This window comes from Zea mays, chromosome 5 (genome assembly GCF_902167145.1).
Source record: "Zea mays cultivar B73 chromosome 5, Zm-B73-REFERENCE-NAM-5.0, whole genome shotgun sequence".
NCBI classification, from domain to species: domain Eukaryota; kingdom Viridiplantae; phylum Streptophyta; class Magnoliopsida; order Poales; family Poaceae; genus Zea; species Zea mays.
In genome coordinates, this window is record NC_050100.1 from 50,081,578 (window position 1) to 50,100,991 (window position 19,414).

Consider the following 19,414-nt stretch of genomic DNA (forward strand, 5'->3'; position numbering starts at 1 on the left):
GCATGCCAAGATGGTTGCCTTCAGAGGGATCCCCTAGCTCGACGTGGAAACATTCGCGGCTTGGGCCACAGTCCTCGTCGTCAAGGCTGCGGCTACCGTCGGAACAGTCGGAGAGGCAGTAGTCACATGCGGTCATGAAGTCCCGCATGGCACTGGGGTTGCCAAATCCAGAGAAATCCCAACAGATGCTGGGATCGTCATCTTCCTCGGACCCAGAGGGCCCGTAGGTCGAGACGTCCGTCAATCGGTCCCAAGGCGACCGCATACGAAACCCCAGTGGGGTTGCACTCGCCTCAACGAGAGCGCCCGCCAAAGCGAGGTCGCTAGGCGGGTTGAGGCCGAGTCGAAATGACGTAGGATGGGAATTAGTCAGTACCTTTTGGTCGACGAGGAGCGACGTAGTCACATCGGGGACTGGTTGCACCGTCGTCTCAGGTACGAGGGCAACGTCCTGCAAGCCCTCCGCGAGCGCGCTGGCGTCGTCTTCTTGCTCGGGATCAGCGTGTCGCGGGGGAACGGCGCTTGCCTTCGTCTCGAACGCGAGGTCGACGCCCGGCGTGCCTTCCGTTAGGGCGCTGGGGACGTCGATTCGCTCGACGGCCGACGAAGCGCGGCCTCCTGCTTGGCCTTGGTTGCCCCGCCTCCTCCTCCGTTGGCGGGGGAGAGGACGGGGCGAGCTCGAATGTTGTTCTTCCACCACGCGGGGAAGATGTCGTCGATTCCACCGCCGGCGGGCGGGTTGTCGGCCGCCATTGTCGTTGTCGCGCGGCGGTGGAAGGAGTATCATGTCGTAGCTGCCGTCGAAGGACATGAACTCAAGACTCCTGAAACGGAGCACCGTCCCGGGCCGGAGAGGTTGCTGGAGACTGCCCATCTGGAGCTTGACGGGAAGCTGTTCGTCAGCACGCAGCAGGCCCCTACCTGGCGCGCCAACTGTCGGCGTTTCGAGACCGGGGGGTCCCTGAGCCGACGAGTGAGTGTGCCGCGTGCCCCAGCCCAGATGGGTCGAGCGCGTGGGCGAGCGCGAAGGGGGGAGAGCGAGGTGGCCGGAGACGGGCGTGAGAGAGGTGGAAATCCCGCGGCCTTCGTGTTCGTCCCGCGCCCAGGTCGGGTGCGCTTGCAGTAGGGGGTTACAAGCGTCCACGCGGGTGAGGGAAGCGAGCGGCCCCAAGAGAGCGCCTGTCCCGTCCTCGTCCCACGCGGCCAACCTTCTCTAAGAAGGCCCTGGTCCTTCCTTTTATAGGCGTAAGGAGAGGATCCAGGTGTACAATGGGGATGTAGCAGAGTGCTACGTGTCTAGCGGAGGGAGAGCTAGCGCCCTAAGTACATGCCAATGTGGCAGCCGGAGAGATCTTGGCGCCCTGCTGGTATGATGTCGTGGCTGTCGGAGGAGCAACGGAGCCTGGCGGAGGGACAGCTGTTGGAGCGGTCGAGTCCTTGCTGACGTCCCCCTGCTTCCGTAAGGGAGCTGAGAGCCGCCGTCGTCACAGGGCACGCGGGGCGCCATCATTGCCTATCTGGCGGAGCTAGCCAGATGGGACACCGGTCTTGTTCTCTGCGGCCCGAGTCGGCTCGGGGTAGGGTGATGATGGTGCTCCCTGTTGACGTGGCGGGCCCGCGCCCGAGGCCGGGCGACGTGGGGGCTCCTCCGAAGCTGGGGTCGAGTCTGTCTTCCGTTGCCGAGGCCGAGCCCGAGCCCCTGGGTCGGGCGAGGCGGAGGTCGTTCGGCAGAGGACAGGGCGGAGTCCGAGCCCTGGGGTCGGGCGAAGCGGAGCTCGTCGTCTTCTGGGGCTGAGCCCGAGTCCGAGCCCTGGGTCGGGCGGAGCGGAGTTCGCCGTCTTCTGGGTCTTAGCCCGAGTCCGAGCCCTGGGTCGGGCGGAGCGGAGTTCGCCGTCTTCCGGGGCTTAGCCCGAGTCCGAGCCCTGGGTCGGGCGGAGCGGAGTTCGCCGTCTTCCGGGTCTTAGCCCAAGTCCGAGCCCTGGGTCGGGCGGAGCGGAGTTCGTCGTCTTCTGGGGCTGTGCCCGAGTCCGAGCCCTGGGTCGGGCGGAGCGGAGATCGCCGTCTTCCGGGGCTTAGCCCGAGTCCGAGCCCTAGGTCGGGCGGAGCGGAGTTTCCTATGGCGCCTTTGGCAAGGCCTGACTGCCTGTCAGACTCACTCTGTCGAGTGACACTGCAGTCGGAGTGGCGCAGGCGGCGCTGTCCTTCTGTCAGACCGGTCAGTGGAGCAGCGAAGTGACGGCGGTCACTTCGGCTCTGCCGGGGGGCGCGCGTCAGGATAAAGGTGTCAGGCCACCTTTGCGTTAAATGCTCCTGCGACTCGGTCGGTCGGTGCGGCGATTTAGTCAGGGTTGCTTCTCAGCGAAGGCAAGGCCTCGGGCGAGCCGGAGATATGTCCGCCGTTAAAGGGGGGCCTCGGGCGAGACGGAAATCTTTCGGGGTCGGCTGCCCTTGTCCGAGGCTAGGCTCGGGCGAGGCGTGATCAAGTCGCTCGTATAGACTGATCCCTGACTTAATCGCACCCATCAGGCCTCTGCAGCTTTATGCTGATGGGGGTTACCAGCTGAGAATTAGGCTTCTTGAGGGTACCCCTAATTATGGTCCCCGACACGTTGCAACGCACGGGCATATACCTAGTAGTAGTATAAGAATGACATCTCCTAAGACATTGTGTCCTCCTTCCCGAGTGGCTCACCTAGAAAGTGCGCGCTCTAAATTAAATTTGGGGAGTTTTTTTGGAACTACCGGAGATGCTCAATTGTGTCCCTGAGTCGCCATGTAGAGAATGGGTGACATAAACATTTTCCATGAGTCAATCCGCCGAGTGTTGATAGTGTAGTCTACTATATAGAAGGATTCATCAAAAATGGAAATATACCGACTACTTAAATATTCCTATTTAGTCTCCAAACTTAGAGAGTTGTTTCACACTTCAAGTAGCATGTTTTGCTCATCAATCACAATGTGAAATTACTTATTTGCCATCAAGTTTGCACCCGTGTACAAGTGATGTACTTTAAATGACTTAAGTTATGAAAATAATGGATTTACCATTGAGTTAGCAAAATTTAAAAATATTTGACAACCTAAAAATTAGAAACGGTTGAAGGCTAAGGTTGTGTTTGTTTCTAATATATATTTATCAACTTGTTAAATCAGAGTTTAGGGAGTATTTTTTTAGAGAACTAATAATGATACTCTAAAAAGATAAACAAAAATAAAAGCCCACAAATACCATCGAAATAGAAATTGAAGATATTGAATAACTACTATTAGTGCTTCATGACGGCTTCACGCTTACTGAAGAAATGATCTCTTTGAACCTCTGCGATTCAGTTTCATGTTTAGATGCTGAGATGCTACAAGAAATATAGAATATATGACGATTTGGCTTTGTATCCTCTTGATGTAATATACTTGGTAACTTTAATATAAGCTTCCTTTATCGAAAAATAACGATTTCCTCCCGATGATGGATAAATTCTCTTGTGTAAAGAAAAAAGAAACCCTCAAAAGGTACTACCAACGATGATGTTACAGGAACACTCGTAATGCAGTGTTGAGAATATGGTCAGCTAAAATCCTGTATGTCTGCTCCGACGGGTGAACTGAATCGAAGAACACGTACTTGTCCGCGTCTTCACACGTCAGCGGTTCGTCCAAGCCGCAAAGCACAGATGTCTCTATGAGCCCTGTGCCACAGCAGCCTTGCGCAACGTTCTCAAATCCTGCAGGCCATCGATCGCAAAACAATTTGCTCGAGTCATTTCAACGTTTTGGACAATGTTCATGCATGACTCGGTGTCAGTGCTATTCTAGAGTTCATCCAATCCAACGCAAGAACTAGTATATTGTTGATTTGTTGTGAAGATAGATGTGGGATCACCACCACTAACCGTAGTCCGACGGATTGGCGACGATGTCAGACAAGACGCTGTACGTCTCCGCGTAGACCACCCGCGCGCCGACGAGCTCAGCGTTGAGCCTCCTCAGGGCCTCCTGCAGCGCGGCGTTGAACCTCACCGCCAGCCGGTTGTACTCCTCGTTGCACTCGTCGGGGTCGTCGTAGTTGAGCGTCCTGGCCGCGGGGATGCACCCGAACGGGGCGAGGCCGGTGAACTCCATCTTGCGCGCGCCGAGGCCGTAGGCGTCGCGAACGGCCGCCTCGGCGAGGCCGACGAGGTAGGCGACGTACTCCGGCGGGGTGAACTGGGCTCGCCGGAGAGGGAAGGTGAGGTAGTTGACGATGAAGTCGTTGGTGCCGATGCTGAAGATGTACAACGCCTCGGCGATGATCTCGTTGGCCGCGGACTCCCCCTTCGCGACCTTCAGTCTCGCCTTGTACTCGCTGAAGTACTCCAGCTGCTGGCTCATGGGGATGACTGACTGGAATAGATTCGAACAGGTTCCAAACAGAAAGTAAGTTGCTAAATACTATATCTAGGGTTACCAAAACGGCACCATTCTAGTTTTATGGCTAAATTTTACTCACCAAATTGGTGCCCAAGGGTTTTGGCAACATTGGTCACCAAAGCTCGTACAAAAGTATCACAATGATTGGTCAAATTTTAATAGTTGAATTGTCAAAGGTGCACTATGATATCCGATGCTAGCGCCGAACATGTCAACTCAATGGTGTGTATAAGCAAATTGCTGCAACATTTGGTAACAACTACTTTTAGATTTGTAGACTATAAATATCACCTCAATCGGGCATTTGAAGTGTGTGAAAGCTAAGGAGCATATTAAAGGAGTTGGTACTCCATTTTAGTGCTCTCCACTTGTATATTACTTAGTCATACATGTGTTGGTACTCCATTCTAGTGCTCTCCACTTGCGTACTTTGTGATACACATATTGATTAGTGTAGATAATTTTTAAAGTGCTTAGGCTAGTTAGATTTACTGGTTATGCACTTGCACTATGTTTAGACCTACATTTTAGTGAGATTCACATGCCTCTTACCACTTAGTGGTTGCAGCCATCATTATTATAATTGGAGGGGCTTCGGGCCTTATATGATGAGACCACACCAACCATGTTTTTATTGTAGCCACCACCGTGTACCAGAGGGAACGAAGCATGAGGTAGTTTGTCTAGAAGCTCGATAGTGAAGACGTTAAGTGACGTGTACCCATACCCGGTTACCCATAAGATGGCCTAGAAAGCTCACTCTAAGATAAAAGCACCACCGAACATGGCCCCAACCAAGACGGACCTCGATCATAGTAGCCTTGACCTAGTTATCTCGACCAGGTCACCCCCGACCTAAATAAACTGACTTAGCCATCCTGACCAGGTCGACTCGACCATAGCGATCCTGACTTGGTAACCCTGACCAAGTCGTCCCTCCCTCGAACAATGGTCCACTGAGCTGGGCTAACACGTTTATGATCCTCTAACCATCTGATGTATAACACGGTTTGTGGGTAAAGATGTGCAACCTCTGCAGAGTGTAAAACTGGTATATAAGTCGTGCTCACGACCATGAACAACTCAGGTTTCTCGCATGATTAAATGGTTCAACTAAACTTAACTTGTCATTCATTGCATTGTATTGTGGGAATTATTAATTATGATCTCTTATTTAATTGGGATGGTATCTACTTATACTTAGTCATTGCTAATAAAATTTTGACCAACTTATTAAAAGCAATGCTCAGCCTTAACCATTTTCCTTGGTAAACCTTACACTACACATGAGCCCCCACCATAAGTGAGCTCATGCACAGTATTCCCCACACTTGCTGAGCAATAAACGTATGTGAGCTCACCCTTGCTATAATTACACTAGGTCAAAAATAGGTACTGTCGGATGAGGAGCATGAAGGATGCTACGATAAGTTCGGAGGGATCTAGTCTGTCGTCTCCCAGTCAACTATGGTTGCAGAGGATTGTTGTCGTCATATGATGTATTTATTTAGCTATTTTGTATAAAACTTCTATTATATAATAAAGATGTGACATTGATATTTGTACCATGAGTCCTCATATGTATGACACTTGATCCTAGCACACATTTGAGACACGCCTGGGTTTGCCCTAAAATCTAGGTGTGACATCCAGCCACATGTTCCCCACGACCGAGGTGAGAAGCAACAACAACCTAGTGACTTTGTCTGACCATGCGAAAGAGAAGTGGTTGCTACTACTGATTGACCAACTCAAGCTCCATGACCGCCACACCCCTCACACGACCCTCACGACTAGCATGATTGGAGGACATGGCCACGAACTGACCCTAACTAGTTCGAGAAGCTCATGGACTCATCGTGCTCGCATCATGGCTACCCCATCAAACACAAGTACCATGACTACGAGACCTTGTGATGCTTCCTCATTCAACGATCAACCATCACGCCATTAGTGATGTGTTGCCAAACAAAGTGGCAGAGCTAGAGGATGACTAGCTCCCCAAGATCTATGGTTTCTTAATAATCTTTGGTGGTCCCACATCACAATTGGGGAGGCACTAGCTCAAGCTAAACTGATGCAAGGTCAGCCAAGCGCGACCGACGGGAGTTACAGTGCCGATGGGAATTAGTAATTCCCGTCGGCTTGTATGCTGCCGACGGGAATTAACTTAACCCCGACCACTAATTCCCGTCGGCTCCGAACTGACGGGAATTAACCAGATACCGACGGGAATTAGTAATTCCCATCGGTTTAGGGCTTATTCCCGCCAGTTCTGAGACGACGGGAATTACCTGGATTCCTGTAGTGATGGTTGGATGTCCTAATCACATACGAACAGGTTGACCACACTGACTAAATCCTAAGGCTAAGGTTAACCTAGTCACCGCAACCTCGGTTGCCTTAAGCACACCCGACCCGGTCACCTTGACTAGGTCGCTCCCAACCTCGGTCGCTCTGAGATAAACCATCCTAGTCGTATAATATTGATGAGACTATGACGTTGCGGATCAAAGGTACCAAAGAACTCTACACAGGGCTAACACATTTATGATCTTCTAACTGTCCGGTGCATGCTCATGACTAGGCATGCGCCAAATGGGACAGTATTATACAAAGGACTCCGAAGATGTCCATACCCAACCACTCGATACTCCGAAGGACATCAAGAACCTAGAGGCCATGATGGACCTCATCATAGGTATAAGGCAGTCAGACGTCATAGACAAGACATAAGGAGAAGGAGGAAACTCCAAGGTGGACCACCCGTATGGCTCCTTCAGGGAAGCCACCTCACAGAAAAGCTTTGAATGGCCCTCTACAAGACTCAAATGCTTCCTAGTCTGGTCAAGCCAGAAGTGAACTCATGGGGCCAAAAACACTAGTCGTAGTAGGCCTTCAACAGCAAAGGAGATGACCTATGCCCCAAAGGCGGGAAAATACACAACCCATCAATTTTGTTATAATGAACACCTGCTCCCTTGACTATATAAGGGGAATGGGGTCTTCTGTAGAAACCTAAGCGAACTTAGACTACAAGTTACATGTACTTTCATCTGACTAAGCCTTCAGTAGACACACCAGCACGAGAGCGTCACGCTCTGCCCTGTGACATTCTCAAACAAACAACAAAGTTCTAGCACCATACTGGATATAGGGTAGTTACCTAAACAAGTCTAATTTCTCTCCCTAAGCTCACTTGAGCAAAGCCATTAGGACATTAGCCCGCAAAATTCCCCATTGACCTACAATTTTACTTAAGTAGGTACGAAACCATGACAGTGAGAAGTGATCTAGACCATGCCATCTTAGAGACCCACTTGTGGTGAGGAAGGTCTGGGAGCTATCCACAGAGTTTTCCAACCAAGAACTTGGCCATTACGAGGGCATCCTTGCAAGCGACTCCAACTAGGGCTAGAGAAAAGTGTGAGTTTCTCGATATCTCAGTAAAAATACCAGTCATCGATGGGAATTTACATCTCTATCTCAATTAAAAGTTTCACACTTTATTGTTTATGTAGGTTGTGTGCTTAATTTATTAGTTTCGCTTGCTATGCTAGTGATAAGTTTATAACTTAAGTTGCATATTTTTTTGTCGTAGAGATAGTAACACATCTAGTAAAACCATACTTACACATCTAGATAGATTACTTTTTTATAAGTTTTGACTAAGTAAAAAATTAAAGTAATTAGTTTTTGACTTAAATTTTGTTGTTGTCTAATTCAACCTTAGGTGTCATAGTCCCGAGAGCTAAAATTTGGCATATTTTGTAGGGTCAATATATGTGAACCGAACACGGCCAAGGTGTCCTAATTAATAGAGCTAAATGCACCGATGCCATCTGAACTTCTCAAGAGATGTCAGTTGCATTTCTAGGTTTGAACCTGTTAAGTGATGCACCGCATGTCCCTTAACTTGCAAAAATGGTGCATTTCAGGTTCATTTCTGGACCGTACCGAGCGCTACAACTTGCCACTTAACAAGTTTAAAGATCTAGAAATACATTTCTAAAGTTCCTAGACCTAAGTGATATTCAATGACAAGTTCACGGACCACTCATGTATTTAACTCTACTAGTCTAATGTTCATGTGTTGCAACGACTCACTCTCATATTTGGTACCTATAAAAAATAAATTTAATACCGAAATGAAACTGATAAGAACAAACATTACATTTTATCTTAGCCAAAAGGTCGGGAAAGGTACAAGTTGAAAAGGAGCTCAGCTTGATCTCCTTTTTATAGCTTGTTTGGTCGCTCTTTAACTATCTAGGTGGTACAACGTGGGAGCACTGCACTACGTGTTGTTTTATGTCGTATTAGATTTGGGTGGTTTTCTACGGCCAATCTATGGCGTAACTGTTCATTGGTAGGTGAAAAGGGAGAGAGAAACAGACCTAAACGCTTCGGCCGTGACGCACAACACACAAAACTTGTGTTTTAAAAGAGTAAAGAGTTAATATATAAGGCAGAGTCAAAATAAAGTGGCAGAAAACCATCACTACTCTTGAGAGAGCAAAAGGTGTTAGCCTTATTATTACACGTTGACGAGTCAGTTTGGTGAACCATTGTTTTTATACGTGGGTCACTCCTATATATGTAAACTTGCAAGATCACGAGAAGCACACAGCAGCATGGGCCACCAGATCGTCAAAACAAATAAAAGCATGCATGGCATGGCATAGCACTATAGCAGAAGGTATGTGCAGAAGTTGCCTCTTACTGGGATGTTCGCCGTTAGATCATCCAGCCCGGTGCCACCGGAGGCAAAGCTGACCCCGGTGGCGAGCTGGTCGATGGTATAGCTGGGGTCGAGGTAGGCCGGCACAGACGACGGCAAGCCGAACGCCTCGGAAAGGAAGTCCGTGACGAGGCGGCCATTGGAGAACCTGCCGGTGGCGACGCCCCGGTCGAAGTCGCGCCCGTACGGCGGGAAGTTGGCCCTGGCGACGGTGGGGATGAAGTTGTTGTTGCCCGGGTCGACCGTCGAGTCCCCGAACACGATCAGCGCCGGCACCTTGCCGCCGGCGGCCCTGCTGGCTGAGCTAGAGAAATGGAGGACGAGAAGCAGCAGCCAGCTGCAGCTGCAGCGCAGGCGGCTGTGGATTTGAGACGACGGCATGTTATTTGCCATGGCGGGGCGGGGTTGTTCCTCTATAGCGAGGCGCGTGCGCACGCTGATGAGACATAAATAGTGTGTGTTGTTGGCTGTTGCTTGTGTATCGATCTCAGAAGCGTTTGATCATTAATATTTGCTGGTGGTGGAGTCTTGTTGGCTTATTAAACGTACACGCGTATGATTTGACGACGACCTGGGTATAGGCATAGGAAGATAACGCCCCCGAGAGTGAAAGCTGAGCTGAGCTATTCTAGCCTTCTTCTTCGTCTAATTTTGAGGCGCTTAATGACTATATGCTTTTTTTTCTGTGGGTGTATTCATTTTTCCCTGCTAGACCCCGGCCGGCCCTGGGAGCATGAATTACTTACTAGTTTATTGTTGGAATAAATGGGCATCCCATTTAAATACAATTAATATTTTATGTTCCATATTAAATACTAGTGAGTTTAAACGTTAATCCCATATTACTAGTTAAAAGAAACTTTGACCTTTGTTTCTTTTAGTCACCTGCTAAACATAAGGTCACGTTGCAACTCACGACAAGCGGCCCTATCTATGCTAGGACATGGGACGCTAGACGTTTGATATCCTTCACCAACGGATTGTTCTTGAGAAACACTCTTGTCCATGTGGTCGGACTCTAATCGTTGGTCCTTGATCAGAGAACTCATTGAGTTGTATATATACATAAGCAATAATTAAATACGTATTAACACAAATTAACATAAAGATATCTATCAAAGACAATAAAAAATTAAACCCTAACCCCCACAACAAGAATACTGACAATCCCCATCGGCTATTATAAGCCCCATCGGTTTTGCCCCAAGCAATCCCCGTCGGCCGTTCCCTAGCCGACGGGAGTTAATAATCCCCGTCGCCCGCTTGACCAGACCGACGGGAGTTAATAATCCCCGTCGATCTCTATACCAAGCCGACGGGAGTTACTAATGTTAGGACGCGTCCGAGCGTTCAAACTTCATTTCTTCTGTCTTTCTACCGCCACCGTCGTCCATCTTCTTCCTCACAGCCGCCGTCGCCCGTCTTGCCCACCGCCGCCGCCGGTTCTCCCCCACCGTAGCCGTCGCCCGCACCCGCACTTGCCCCGGCCCCAGCTGCCGCCGGTACCCGCCCCGCCGCCGCCGCACCTTCTCCTAGCCGCCGCCCGTCTTGCCCACCACCCTGCCGCCGCCGCACCATCTCTCCGGCCACAGCCACCGCCCGTACCCGCCCCACCACGCCCGTACCCGCCCCGCCCACCTTCTCCTCGCTGCCCCGGCCACAGCCGCCTCGCCCACGACCCACCTTCTCCTAGCCGCGGCTCCGACGTACTCACGCTGCCACCGACGTTGCACCAACTCCGACCGACGTTGTCCATCATCGTCATCCGCGTCCAGGTACTGTTTGCTCTATCACAGTTAACTAAATTGTTTATGATTAGCAGTATAAACAAATGGTTCATGATTAGATGTATGATTATGGTGGTTTTTATTTTCGTCGGTTTTTATGGCCGACGGGAGTTAAATGTAATGCGATTACAATTTGTTTAATATTGTTATTTGTTAGTATGATTTGACCTAATATGATTTGATGTATGATATTTGTTATTTCTAACTTGATTTTGTAAATATGATATGATGTATTTGATATTATTATTTAATGAATTTGATGTTATGCAAGTATTAATCAATTTGATAGATTTGATGTTATAGGTAATGAATTTGATGTTCTGCAATTATAATTTAATTTGATGGATTGGATGTTGCAAATATTGTTAATTGATGAATATCATGTTAATGTGATGTTATGTATGTATATATATATAGTTTTACTACTTATCTATAGATGTATGTGTGACGTGTAGAAACATGAATGTCTCACACACACTCCTTACTCGTACACAACCGCAATAATGGGTGATAGACGTGATTGGATGTATGAAGGTTTCAAGAAGGGTGGGTGTCACACAAGTGAATGGTTTGCCAAGACTCAGATGTTTCTGGACCATGCAGCTGCTTTGTCACAAATAGATAATATTAGGTGTCCATGCAATAAATGTAGAAATATGACGAGCCACACCAAAAGGCAGGTCACACTACACATGTGCTTGCATGGTTTTGTGCTAGGCTATAAGGTCTGGTATCTCCACGGGGAGTCACGTCTTGAACGAGCAGCAGAAGTAGAAGTTGATGATGGTGAAGATGTGGATAGGATGGACCATATACTTGAGGATCTGCAGCTTGAATTGGCCCCAGATCATCATGGTTCACCAACACCGGAGGTTCAGAAGTTCTTCGACCTCCTCAAATCGTCATAAGAGCCTCTTCATGGGCACACCGATGTGACCGTTCTCGAATTCGTGACACGACTAATGTCAATCAAGTCCAAGTTTGCATTCTCTATTAATTGTTACAAAGAGCTCGTGGATTTGATTAGCGAGGTTCTTCCTACTGGTCACAAGATGCCCAAAGACATGTATCAGTCCAAGAAATTGCTTGAAGGTCTTGGTATGGAGTATGTGAAGATTGATGTTTGCCAGGACAACTGCATGATTTTTTGGAAGGAACATGACAGAGAGCATAAATGCTTAAAATGTGGGAAGTCGAGGTACGTGGAGCTTGTAAATGAAGAAGGGGAGAAGGTGGTGACAAAGGTTGCACATAAACAACTTCGGTACATGCCTCTCACTCCTAGAGTGAAACGTTTGTTTCTCTCGAGGAAGACCGCTATGCACATGAGGTGGCATAAAGATTGTACCGACAGACAAGATAGGTTAATGGTGCACCCATCAGATGGTGATGCATGGAAGGCTCTTGACAACTTTGATCTAGAGTTTGTCAGCAATGCAAGAAACGTTCGTATGAATTTGAAGACAATGAAGATGAATGGACTGAAGGGCCATGACTTCCACATAATTATGGAAAGGCTCATGCCTGTAATGTTTCGTGGGTACATTTTTGATGTTGTGTGGAAAACGTTAGCTGCAGTTAGCTATTTCTACAGGCAGTTGTGTGCTAAAGAAATCAGAAGAGATGTGATGGAACATCTGGAGAAAGAGGCACCAGTGCTTTTGTGCAAATTGGAAAAAATATTTCCACCAGGTTTCTTCAATCCTATGCAACATCTCTTTATACATCTTCCATATGAGGCTAAGGTCGGTGGTCCTGTTCAGTACAGGTGGATGTTTCATATAGAAAGAGCATTAAAGAAGCTTAGAGCAATGGTGGGCAATAAGGCAAGAGTTGAAGGATGTATTGCAGAACAATTTAAACTGAAGGAGGTAGCACACTTCACAAGTTGTTACTTTGCAGAAGAACATAATGTATTTGCTGAAAAGAAGAGGTACCATGATGATGAACGAGAGATGCCTCTGTGTAGTGATCTTTCGATTTTTCAGACAAACGACAAAGCCGTTGGTCCACCCAAGGCATATCACCTCACTATGGAAGAACAGAAGTCTACTTTACTGTACATGTTCACGAATATGCTTGAGGTAGAGAAATACTTTGTGTAATACTTATTTCCTTAATTTGTTCATATGTGAATTAGTCTATGTTATCAAATATATCATGTCATACAATAATATTTGACAGCGAGTTTGATGAACAAAACATGAGGTGTCTCGGTAGGCCAACAACGAGAGACATAGACAAATTGCGATGTGATGGAATGCATGAGCGACCTAATTTCATTATGTGGCTTCAGGACCGTGTAAGTCTCAATTATGTGGCTCCGAGACCTAAATTTAGTTAACTAATATGACAGAATTTGCTAATGCTTTGTGGCATAATTGATAGTTTGGGGAGGAAATGAATTTGAATGATGACTTACGTCAGTTATCTATTGGAAGCGTAACTGCCAAAAGCTATGGACGTTACGACGTCAATGGATATCACTTTCGTTCAAGCATTTTCGAATCTAGTCATCCTATGGATGCCACTCAAAATAGTGGAGTCGTTACTAGGGCAACCGACATGGAAGAACACGAAGTCTGCTATTACGAAAAAATCAAAAATATAATCGAGATTACATTTGCTGGAAATAAGCCTTTAGCACTAGTTTTCTTTGAGTGTAAATGGTATGACCCGAAGTATTATATGACCGAATTTGGGATGACATAGATCCAACCTAAAAAATTGCTTCAAGGACACGACACGTATATCCTTGCCCATCAAGCAGACCAAGTTTATTTCTCGACATATCCATGCAAAAAGTTGTCTACATGGAGGGTTGTGTACAATGTAAATCCCCGCGAACGCCTATACACTCCTGGTGAGGATGAATATCAATTTGGTCACCTTGAGCAGGTTGATGAGGTGTTTCAAGAAGAAGAGTAGCCAACTAGTTTTCATATTGATCCTGCACTGGCATTAGATTCACTAGTTGCAGACATTAACGACTTAGCTTTTCCCAAGAGACGGAGAAGACAACCTGTTAGGAGAAAAGTTACATGGCGACCTCTGCATAGAAGAGAACAAATAGATCCTGATTTTGATGATATTTAACAAGTAAATTATTTTGTTCTTTCATTTGTTTCTAATTTGTAAGGATTATGTCATTTTTATGCACTAATGAATAATTTCTTATTTTTGATACAGGATGCCGCCAAAGTCGAAGAAGTCAGTGAAGGGGCTGTTCAAGGGCCTAAGCCTATTGAGAGCTGTTGAGCGCTGTACATTAACATATCTTGTACAAATAAATTTGTTTACATATTTACCTGTATCTAAATCTTGAGTTGTATGTACCAGGATTAGCAGCACACTGAGGAGCAGCACAATGAGGATGAGCATTTGGTGCTGTTTTTGTGCAGCAGTATAGGTTAATCCCCATCGACTTGATGAAAGGGAAATGTGCCCTTGGGCCATTTCTAAGTATTTTGGTGATTAAGTGTCCAACACAAGTGCCTAAGTGTTAAATTATGCCAAGGACTCAAGAAGTGCAAATCAAGATTAAAGGTATGTTTCTAGACTTAGTACATTGTTTTGAAGACTAATATATTGTGTCTAAGTGCTAGAAACAGGAGAAACAATTATGGAGAAGTTGGCTGTGTATAGCCAAAAGACTGCTCGGTCTGGGTGCACCGGACTGTCCGGTGGTGCACCGGACAGTGTCCGGTGCGCCAGGCTGGCGTATGTCAACTGGCTGCTCTCGGGACTTCGACGACGGTGTACGACTATAAATCACCGGAATGTACGGTGGTGCACCGGACTGTCCGGTGAGCCATTCACAGGCGAAGTCGTCGCTCTCGGGAAACGATCAAAGGCGTACGTCTATAAATCACCGGACTGTCCGGTGGTACACCGGACTGTCCGGTGAGCCAACGGTCGGCCGCGTAATCCGCGCGCGACGCGTGGCAGAGCCAACGGTTAGAAGGGGGCACCGGACTGTCCGGTGTGCACCGGACTGTCCGGTGTGCACCGGACAGTGTCTGGTGCGCCAACGGCTCTGAATCTTCAACGGTCGGCTGCGCCAAAACAGGAAAGAAATTCGCACCGGACTGTCCGGTGCGCCAGGCGACAGAAGGCAAGAATTGCTTTCCTGGAATGCTCTCAACGGCTCCTAGCTGCCTTGGGGCTATAAAAGGGACCCCTAGGCGCATGGAGGAGGACACCAAGCATTCTCTAAGCATTCCTAAGCACCAAGACTCCAATTCCGTGCATTCGATTCTTTGTTATAGCAACTAGAGCTCCATTTGAGTAGAGAACTCTTTGGGGTGTGTTGTGAGCTCGAGTTGTGACTTGTGTGCGTGTTTGTGCTCTGATTTTGTGTCTTGTGTGCCTTGCTCATCCCAGCCTTACTTCTGTGCTTCTTTGTGAACATCAACTTGTAAGGGCGAGAGGCTCCAAGTTGTGGAGATTCCTCGCAAGCGGGATATAGTAAAAAAGCAAAACACCGTGGTATTCAAGTGGGTCTTTGGACCGCTTGAGAGGGGTTGATTGCAACCCTCGTCCATTGGGACGCCACAACGTGGAGTAGGCAAGTGTTGGACTTGGCCGAACCACGGGATAAACCACTGTGCCTATCTGTGTTGATCTTCTTGTGGTTATCGTGTCTTGCAAGAACTCCTCCCTAGACACTTGGCTTATTGTGCTAACTCCTAATCATGTTTTGTGGCATTAAGTTTCAAGTTTTTACAGGATCACCTATTCACCCCCCTCTAGGTGCTCTCAATTGGTATCAGAGCCGTTCTCTTCACAAAGGGACTAATCGCCCGAAGAGATGGATCCTAAGTGAAATGGGATGGTGGTCAACGATAAGGAGAAGGAGACCATTTTCAACGAGCCAAGGGATGACAAAGCTACTGACTCCGGCTCGAGTCAAAAGAAGAAGGAAGGGAAGAAGAAGAGGCGCATCAAGAAGATCGTCTACTACGACGACAGCAACGAGTCCTCTTCTTCCCAAAAGGACAACGACGACAACGACCACGAGAAAAAGAAGACGGTTAACTCTAATTTTTCTTTCGATTATTCTCGTATTCCTCAAAGTACCAATGCTCATTTACTCTCCATTCCACTTGGTAAACCTCCTCACTTTGATGGAGAGGACTACGGATTTTGGAGTCACAAAAGGCGTAGTCACTTGTTCTCTCTCCATCCAAGCATATGGGAGATAGTAGAGAGTGGAATGCAATTTGATAGTACTGATAGTCCGATATTCATCAATGAGCAAATTCACAAAAATGCACAAGCTACTACTGTTCTTCTAGCATCATTGTGCAGGGATGAATACCATAAGGTGAGCGGCTTGGATAACGCCAAGCAGATCTGGGACACCCTCAAGATCTCGCATGAGGGGAACGACGTCACCATGCTCACCAAGATGGAATTGGTGGAGGGCGAACTTGGAAGATTCGCAATGATCAGGGGCGAGGAGCCAACCCAAACTTACAACAGGCTCAAGACCCTCGTCAACAAAATAAGGAGTCTTGGAAGCACGCGATGGACGGACCACGACGTCGTCCGCCTAATGCTAAGGTCCTTCACTGTCCTTCATCCACATCTTGTAAACAATATTCGTGAGAATCCTAGGTACACCAAGATGACGCCCGAGGAAATACTTGGGAAGTTTGTAAGCGGGCGGATGATGATCAAGGAGGCAAGATACGTTGACGATGCGTTGAATGGCCCAATCCACGAGCCTCAAACCGTGGCTCTCAAAGCAACGAGGAGCAAGGAAGTGCTACCTAGCAAGGTGGCACAAGTTGAGGCGGCAGGGCTCAATGAGGAAGAGATGGCCCTCATCATCAAGCGTTTCAAGACGACGCTAAGGGGTCACAAGGAGCATCCCAACAAGAACAAGATGAAGGGGAAGCGCTCATGCTTCAAATGTGGTAAGATTGATCATTTTATCGCTAATTGTCCCGATAATGATAGTGACCAGGAACAAGAGAAGAAGAGGGAAAATAAGAAGGCTTACAAGAAGGCTAAGGGCGAGGCACACCTTGGCAAGGAGTGGGACTCGGATTGTTCGTCGTCCGACTCCGACAACGAAGGACTCGCCGCCTCGGCCTTCAACAAGTCGTCCCTCTTCCCCAACGAGCATCACACATGCCTAATGGCAAAGGAGAAGAAGGTAAACACTCGAAAGTCTACTTATGCTTCTAGTGATGATGAATCTAGCGATGATGAAATAGACTACGCTAGTTTGTTCAAGGGCTTAGATAGAACTAAGATTGATAAGATCAATGAGTTGATTGATGCCTTGAATGATAAGAATAGATTATTAGAAAAGCAAGAGGATCTTTTGTATGAAGAACATGATAAATTTGTAGAAGCACAAAATTTCTCTTGCTTTAGAAGTTAAAAGAAATGAAATGCTTTCATGTGAATTGTCTACATGCCATAAATCTATCTCTAGCCTAAAAAGTGTTAATGATGATTTGAATGCTAAGTTAGAAATAGCTAGTAAATCAACCTCTCGTGAAGAACATGTTATGATTTGCAATAGGTGCAAAGATTTTAATGTTGATGCTTGTAGTGAACACCTAGTTTGCATTTCTAAACTAAATGATGAAGTGGCTAGTCTTAATGCTCAACTTAAGACTAGCAAAAATGATTTTGATAAACTAAAATTTGCAAGGGATGCCTACACGGTTGGTAGACACCCCTCAATTAAGGATGGGCTTGGTTTCAAGAGGGAAGCCAAGAACTTAACAAGTCATAAGGCTCCCATTCCCGGCAAGGAGAAAGGGAAGGCCCCTATGGCAAATAGTGTTCAAAAGAACCATGCCTTCATGTACCATGATAGGAGACATTCTAGGGATGTTCATTATAATAGAAGTTATAACGCTTTTGCTTCACATGCCATGATTGCTTCAAGTTCCTCTAATGTGTATGGTAGAAATATGCCTAGGAAAAATGTTGTTCATGCTCCTAGGAAAGTATGTAATGATGCTACCACTGTATTTCTTGCACGCAATACTAGATTTGTTCTTTCATGCAAAAATAACAAGGTGATTGCTAAGAAGGTGGGGGCCAAATGCAAGGGAGACAAGACTTGCATTTGGGTCCCTAAGGCTATTGTTACTAACCTTGTAGGACCCAACAAGAGTTGGGTACCTAAGACCCAAGCCTAATTTGCCTTGCAGGTTTATGCATCCGGGGGCTCAAGCTGGATTATCGACAGCGGATGCACAAACCACATGACGGGGGAGAAGAAGATGTTCTCTTCCTACGTCAAGAACAAGGATTCCCAAGATTCAATCATATTCGGTGATGGGAACCAAGGCAAGGTGAAAGGACTAGGAAAAATTGCTATTTCATCCGAGCACTCTATTTCTAATGTATTCTTAATTGAGTCGCTTGGATATAACTTGTTGTCTGTGAGTCAACTTTGTAACATGGGATATAATTACTTATTCACAAATGTAGATGTGTCCGTCTTTAGAAGGAGTGATGGTTAATTAGCTTTTAAGGGTGTATTAGACGACAAACTCTACTTAGTTGATTTTGCAAAAGAGGAGGCCGGTCTAGATGCATGCTTAATTGCTAAGACTAGCATGGGTGGCTGTGGCATCGCCGTTTAGCACATGTGGGGATGAAGAACCTTCACAAGCTTCTAAAGGGAGAACACGTAATAGGTCTAACAAATGTTACTTTCGAAAAAGATAGACCTTGTGCAGCTTGTCAAGCAGGTAAACAGGTGGGAAGCTCTCATCATACCAAAAATGTGATGACCACATCAAGACCTTTGGAGTTGCTTCATATGGACCTCTTCGGACCCGTCGCCTATCTAAGCATAGGAGGAAGTAAGTATGGTCTTGTTGTAGTTGATGATTTTTCCCGCTTCACTTGGGTATTCTTTTTGCAGGATAAATCTGAAACTCAAGGGACCCTCAAGCGCTTCCTAAGAAGAGCTCAAAATGAGTTTGAGCTCAAGGTGAAGAAGATAAGGAGCGACAACGGGTCCGAGTTCAAGAACCTTCAAGTAGAGGAGTACCTTGAGGAGGAAGGGATCAAGCACGAGTTCTCCGCTCCCTACACACCACAGCAAAACGGTGTGGTAGAGAGGAAGAACAGGACGCTCATAGACATGGCAAGGACGATGCTTGGAGAATTCAAGACACCCGAGCGGTTTTGGTCGGAAGCCATGAACACGGCTTGCCACGCCATAAACCGGGTGTACCTTTATCGCCTCCTCAAGAAGACTTCGTATGAGCTTCTAACCGGTAACAAACCCAATGTTTCATACTTTCGTGTATTTGGGAGCAAATGTTATATTCTAGTAAAGAAAGGTAGAAATTCTAAGTTTGCTCCCAAAGCTGTAGAAGGGTTTTTGTTAGGTTATGACTCAAATACAAAGGCGTATAGGGTCTTCAACAAATCATCGGGTTTGGTTGAAGTCTTTAGCGACGTTGTATTTGATGAGACTAATGGCTCTCCAAGA

General features: G+C 47.0%; 1 protein-coding gene across 1 annotated transcript; it reads right to left on the reverse strand.

Annotated features, from left to right (window-relative positions):
* Positions 1 to 3,312: 3,312 nt before the first annotated feature.
* LOC100191307 (GDSL esterase/lipase) lies at positions 3,313 to 9,609 on the reverse strand. Its single transcript, NM_001136741.1, has 3 exons — positions 9,134 to 9,609; positions 3,894 to 4,383; positions 3,313 to 3,725 (listed from the first exon to the last, which is right to left on the reverse strand). The coding sequence occupies exons 1-3, from the start codon at positions 9,542 to 9,544 to the stop codon at positions 3,532 to 3,534; spliced, it is 1,095 nt and encodes a 364-aa protein (NP_001130213.1). The 5' UTR covers positions 9,545 to 9,609; the 3' UTR covers positions 3,313 to 3,531.
* Between the last annotated feature and the right edge of the window lie 9,805 nt (positions 9,610 to 19,414).

What these genes read in the sequence shown, in the direction of transcription:
- LOC100191307 (NM_001136741.1), bottom strand. Translation starts at nt 9,544, where the DNA reads ATGGCAAATAACATGCCGTCGTCTCAAATCCACAGCCGCCTGCGCTGC. An exon ending in ATCTAACGGCGAACATCCCA is followed by an intron (nt 4,384 to 9,133) that starts GTAAGAGGCAAC and finishes AATCTATTCCAG; the next exon opens with TCAGTCATCCCCATGAGCCA. An exon ending in CGCCAATCCGTCGGACTACG is followed by an intron (nt 3,726 to 3,893) that starts GTTAGTGGTGGT and finishes GATGGCCTGCAG; the next exon opens with GATTTGAGAACGTTGCGCAA.